Genomic DNA, 6,358 nt, shown 5'->3' with positions numbered 1-6,358 from the left:
ATCTAGACATCATTTTTCTGAAATCCTGATATTTCTCCATGGAAGGATCAGGTCTTCTTCTACCTGGAGTGATTTTCCTCAGCAGTTCACATCTGAGAGAAAGGTTGAAGAAGATGGATGGAGGTCCTGGTGTTAAAGACTTTCTCATAATTTCCCACTTGTAATTATGGTACAACAGCACAATTTTTCTCTATACCTGTTGCCCCTAAGTTTTAAAACTCCTGGTTCACCATTTTTCCACATAATAGACCCATGATCTCCTAAGGTCATGATCAGAGGTGAGGTAAAGTGCATGTGTGCTTGTGTGCGTGTGCTTCAGGGAAGACAAGTGTGAAGGGACAATGGTCATGGAGCTCTATACATTGGGAAATGTGATAGATGTGTGTGTGGGAAGGGTGGCAGTTGTTCCAGACAGATTTTTCAAAATAGTCTGCATTTTCAAGTTTGCACCTTATCTTGCATTCACTGATAATTTATTAAGTCTAAGCCCAGAATTCTTTAGGATACAATAATCTCCTTTCTTTTTGAAATTCCTCTCTGCAATCACTTAGTTTGTGACTTCTCTAAGAAAATTGCCCTTCCAAGTGCTTTCCATATTCCAAAAAATACTTAAGTAGTTTATACTGTTGGTCTGTTTGACCCCACTTCTGCTGTCTCCTGTATCTCTCTCACTCCTTTTTCATTTCCTTTTTTCATTATTTCCTCTTCCCCTTACTCCCTCCTTTTCATTCTCCTTCTCTGTCTCTGCAAACTTAGTAGGATTTGAGAAGGGAAAAGTGATAAATGCACATGGCTACTTTGATGTCTAACCATTCAGATTGAGGATCCCAATACACCCCCTGCTCTGTGCAAAAGAATTGGCTTCAGACTAGGCAGTCTTGAGGCTGCAGGTTAAAGGCCTGAATGATTATAGCTGAGCAGCCTGAGTGCACTAGGGGCTGACATTTCCACTCAATTTCTTGATTAAATACTGTCCTTTTATTAAAAAAAAAAAAAAAGCATACTTTTTTTTGTTTGTTTGAGTCATACCATTGATGTAACTGTGGGTTTTCCATTTCTTTGGCAGTACATTTTCTGGTCTCTATGAATTAGTTGATTTCAGCTTCTATTTTAAATCTATTCATATTTATCATGTTAAAGAAACATAGAGGTAGACATATCCTTCCTGCAAATCCCTTCCAGACTTTTCTCTGGTTTACATTGTAGACTTATTCTGCTGTGTCCTACTGCTTCAAGTACAAATACCTCTACATTTCTTGCGTGTGCTTTTCAACGGTTTCTATTTTGCAACCCCAAAACATCTGTTTCTGTCAGTCTCTGGACCTCTTGGTCTGGTCCAGTGAATCTTTTGTATGTCCATCAAAACTGAAGTTGTTCTAGCCATTAAACCATGGAATTCTGACCCATCTCCTCCAGAACACATGTTCCCAGATTCACCTGGTGTCCCTACCAGGCATCACACTCATGACTACCTTTGCCTTACCTGGAAATGTTCGCTTTAGTATTGTCCACCTTCTAAAATGCTATTGCATCTTCAACCTTCAATTTTCTACACTCCTGTTTTTTGTCTTGTTTAATTCATTGTTTCCTCCAAGATCATTTTGGCTCCCCAAACCAGGTTTTAAACTCTCAGAACAGGGGCCATACTTAATATCACTCCAAGGCTTACAGTACAAATCTTCTTTCTGAGCCCATATCAGTTGATTAGCCAATCTCAAAAGGTTGCTTTTTCAGTCTATTACTTTTAAATGAGTGATTTAACAGGTCAGTTTTATTTCCTGATGATCCATTATATAAACTAGATTCTGAGAACTGGGAGGTTTAAAAGTCTTCTTTAGTTGGTCAGCTGGGAGAGGGAAGAATTTTTGTTCTCTGCTTACAGTATATTACAGCGGTACATTTTGGAGTCTAAAAACCAGTTGGACTCACTATTGCTTATTTCAATTTTTTTTAAGTTTGTTTGTAGGAGGATAAATTAGCTAATGACATCATCTACCCCCTTTTTGAATCCTTGTTTACATAAAATTTCCCAATTTCTCTTTTCATTTCTTTCCCGAATATTCCCAAATTTTAAAAATGATTTTTGGTGTCTTTGTAGAAATTTGGAGCTTTGATTTTTGTGTTGTTTTATATTTCCATCTGCTAAATTTAATAAAAGACCATAAAGTAATTTTCTTAAAGTTTGTTCTTAATTTATCCCATGTTTAGTTAGACTAAGTGCCAAGCTATGTTTGGCAAACTTGAGAAGGTAACTGCTAATTAACCAAAGTTTATTTAATGATAAAAAGAAAGCAAGAGCTCTCCTTTAAACTAGGTGTGAGAAGCTGATTTGAGCATGTTGAGTGCTGCCAAAGTGTTGCAGAATCCTCAGTTAATGATTTAATTAGCAGCAAACTGTCATCAGCCTAAGTAAATGTCTTAACACCTGTTTCTTTTAGTCAGTCCCTAGAGACTTAGACCTATAACTTCTAAGTCATTAATGTTTTGCTGTTATTAGAGTATGTTAACATAAGACTTCATTTGGTTAGTTTTAGAATATATATATATATATATATATATATATATATATATATGTAAATTCTTTCCCCCTCTTTACTTCTCATTACCTAAACATCACATTTTTATATGAGTTTCCTTGCCACTGGTGGGAAACTATCCTGTATCACTTATAAAGATAAATATTACTATAATGTATTTTAATATTTTGGCCACCCAATACCACAATATAATTTGCAGATGTGTCTCTCCTCACTGAGAGTCATGTTAGTGGAACATGAAATTCATGTGCCTGCCCTCCTCTTCAAAAGCTGACTTCAGATCACTGGAAATTCCTTCAGCATCTACCTACACTGGCAATGCCAAGGACTTTGAAGCCTGATCATTGTGGAAGTAAGGCTGAAGGAATGAGTTAGACTTCATCCATTTCCCAAGAGGTTTGTCAAGCAAGTCTTGCTACCAAGACTAGTTAAACTAGGACAGTTCAGAAGCTGTTCATCTTCAGCCTTCTCTCTAATCCTATGAACACACACGTGTTCTTCAAATGGAGTCACCCTTCGTTGTTTTTGTTTGTTTGCTTTTGTTTTGTTTTGAGAGAGAGAATACACAAGGGGGGGTGAGGGATAGAGGGAGAGAGAGAACCCAAGCAGACTCGATGCCCACATGATGGAGGGCTCAATCTCATGACCCTGAGATCACAATCTGAGCTGAAATCAAGAGTTAGACACTTAACCACTGAGACACCCAGGCACCCTGAGAGTCACTCTTTGTAAAATCAACCTAAAGTTATTTTGTTGTTGTTGTTGCTTGCAAACAAAATGATTCTGTAATACATTCACCATTATTGTTATTGTCTTGTTTTGTATCTGCCAATATATAGCTACAGAAAGAAAGCTACATAATACCTTTAATTATTAATTAGAATTTTTTCTTTTTATTATTTAACATGCATTAAAAAAACTCTCATCACCAAAAAAAACTAATATTATGCCATATTTCCTATTATTTGGAAAGGCTGACTCAGGTGAATATTAAATATTAGAATGCTGGAATATCTAGGAGCAAGAAAAAGATAAGAGACCATGAAAATAATCCCCCACATTCTGAGGGTGACATGCAACTTCTTACTTATGCAACAGTGAGAAAGAAAAGGAATATTGGGTACTTTATTTTTTAATTAAGTGCATACTACTTTGATAGGAATATTTGGATTATTGATTATACACTTGGAATAGTGAATAGAAATGTAAATAAAAATACCATTTAACTAACTCAATTTAAAATTAGAGCAAAAGAAAAAACTAAAATTTTGTTCACATATTTAGAAAAAAATGGTATATACTTGATGGAGTTATAAAATGTCTTTGATGAATAAAACAAATTATAGTCTGAGACAAATCATATAATGTGAGATCATTTACTAGAGTGTCCTCAAGTCACTGATCATGTTTGACAATACATTATAGTACTTTAAATCTAATAGAGTTGATTGATGAGTCAATAAAACAAAAACAAAACAAAACTGTCACATACCAATCCCAGTAGTTTGGTTTATCTGTTTCTACTAAGCCTAATCCTAAATCTTGACTACTCCCTACTTCCTCAGTGACCAACAATGAAATGTCATCCCTTATTTCCCAGGTAATGTCTACTTCCACAACACTAACTCTTCCCTCATAGAATGTCAAAGATTTTTGAGAAGATAAAAATAGAACCTCTTCTGGAGGAAGTAGGAGAATCCTGCTCTAATTCAACCTCATTTCACAGATGAAGGATTTAATGGAAAATTACATTAGCATCTACTTTTGCTTAAAAATAATCTATTAAAAATGCCTTAGAAATCAGGTTATTGGGGCACATGGTGGCTCAGTCCATCAAGCATCTGCCTTTGTCTCAGGCCATGATCCCAAGGTCCTAGGATCTATCCCCACATTGGGCTCCCTGCTCAGTGGGGAGTCTACTTCTCCCTTGGCCCCTCCCCTTGGCTCATTCTCACTCTCTCTCTCTCTTCTCAAATAAATAAAACCCTTAAAAAAAAACCCAGATGATTTGTATACACCATAATTTCACCAAAATTCTATCATTTGAGATATCTGAGTCCCAGAACTGATTTAGAAATTTTAATACATTTTTGAGACACTATAGAGGCTTAAAGTGAGAAGTTCAGTTGAACTTATCTTATAATTAACTTTTCTACTCAATGACTTCTTCCCATCCTAATTTCTGTCTCTGGGAAAAACGTTAATACATAATACATTTTTTAAAAAATTTAAACAAGAAGTTTATTTAAATAACAAGAGCTTGACTTGAAGGGAAAACTATCTAGGATTCATTTCTTTTAGAGTAATATATCCCTACTTAAAGACAGGTTGCCCTACATGTAGAGGCTACATACTAAAAAGTTATAAAATTCTCCTTGGTTTTACAATGATCAATGAAAAACATGAAAATTTTCCAATCAAACAAGGTATGCAAAGATTTTTATGTTATTCTTTTTTTGTTAAACAGTGAGAGCAAAATAACTTACTGGAATATAAAGATAAGAGCAGACTGAGTAGGTCACTAATGGAGAGAGGGGGTATTTTCACAGAAGCAGTATTTTCCCCCATCCCATCTCCATTTGACATCGATCAAAACATGTCATTGGCCATTTAGTTTTAAAAAAGTGCAATATGCTTGTGCACATACACAGTTACTTTATGTACAACAAAGGAATGGGGAAGGGGAAAGTGAGAGGATAGAGAAAACTATATTGTAGTAGTCAGGGTGTGGTGGAGCCAAATTACAGCTTTCTATTTGAGAATGTCTTCTTGGTCTGGAGGAACAGAGGTCTGGAGTAAAGTAGCAGGTTTCCTTTTTAGTAGACCTCCTGTCTGCTGCTGGAACACATCAATTGTATCTTTAGCCTCCATTTCCAACTGTGCAGGTATGTCTGTTTCATTGATTGACTGCCCATCAAATCGGAATCTGATCTGCCTCATTGACAAATCCTGTTCACAATAGGCTTTCATTAGTTTACTAAGTGGTGTATCCCTCTTAATCTTAAACTGCACCACAGAACCATCCTGCCCTGCCACCTTCAAATTAATATGATCATTGTTCTCAGGCTCCACTCCTTCCTTGGGCTTTTGGTCAGCCATGGAGAGCTCCAGAGTCTTCTCAGCTGCAGCTTCACAAAAGACGTACCAGGTTCTCACTGAACGAGCACACTCATAATACAAATTTGATTAAATTATCATTCATTGTTTTAACCAAACTTGGAAGTATTTAGCTTCAAATTTTAGTTTATTTGTTTTACTCAGCATTTTGGAAAGGAAATTTCCCTCAGAAAAGTATGTAACCCATGTACTCATAAAATTGTTTCTAGACTTGGTACTTCATTGTTTTCCCTGTTTTACAGCCAAACCCAGTGAAAAATTTCCTAATACATTTTACTTGGTTTTCAGTGAAAATGGGATATTATTAATTTCTTTAGATATTATTTCTTGGAAATATATGTTCAATGTGCAATCTACCATTAGGAAAACTAAAACACCATCTAAGTTATTATGACTAAAAAGACAAGGATGACAGATTTATCCTTAACATGAAATAAATCAGTCAAGTTATTGCAAAAGCTCTTCGTTTCAATCATTACTACTCAACACTATTGCATACTTGTCGCTTCTTTTAAAACAACACATAAGAGATCTAAATGGCACATCAGCTAAGGTGAAATAAAAAGTGAGTAATTTATCTCACGATGTGTTAGGTTTTCATACTGATCTTTGTGGTTAGGATAATCATCGATTTATGAGTAGGCATTCCATTGGGAAAATGTATTTGTGATGTTAAAAATCCTGATATTTCAACAAGAAATTAT

The 6,358-nt window shown here is 35.5% G+C and overlaps 1 protein-coding gene across 1 annotated transcript; it reads right to left on the bottom strand.

The window, feature by feature from the left end:
* Positions 1-5,288: 5,288 nt before the first annotated feature.
* Positions 5,289-5,636, bottom strand: LOC112933641 (small ubiquitin-related modifier 2-A-like). Its single transcript, XM_026016817.1, has one exon. The coding sequence runs from the start codon at positions 5,634-5,636 to the stop codon at positions 5,289-5,291; it is 348 nt and encodes a 115-aa protein (XP_025872602.1).
* Between the last annotated feature and the right edge of the window lie 722 nt (positions 5,637-6,358).

Source organism: Vulpes vulpes, chromosome 4 (genome assembly GCF_048418805.1).
Source record: "Vulpes vulpes isolate BD-2025 chromosome 4, VulVul3, whole genome shotgun sequence".
NCBI lineage: Eukaryota > Metazoa > Chordata > Mammalia > Carnivora > Canidae > Vulpes > Vulpes vulpes.
This window is presented reverse-complemented; position numbering and strand designations above follow the sequence as displayed.

Bases quoted from the DNA above. Each gene is read 5' to 3' on its own strand.
- LOC112933641 (XM_026016817.1), bottom strand. From the start codon at position 5,636: ATGGCTGACCAAAAGCCCAAGGAAGGAGTGGAGCCTGAGAACAATGAT.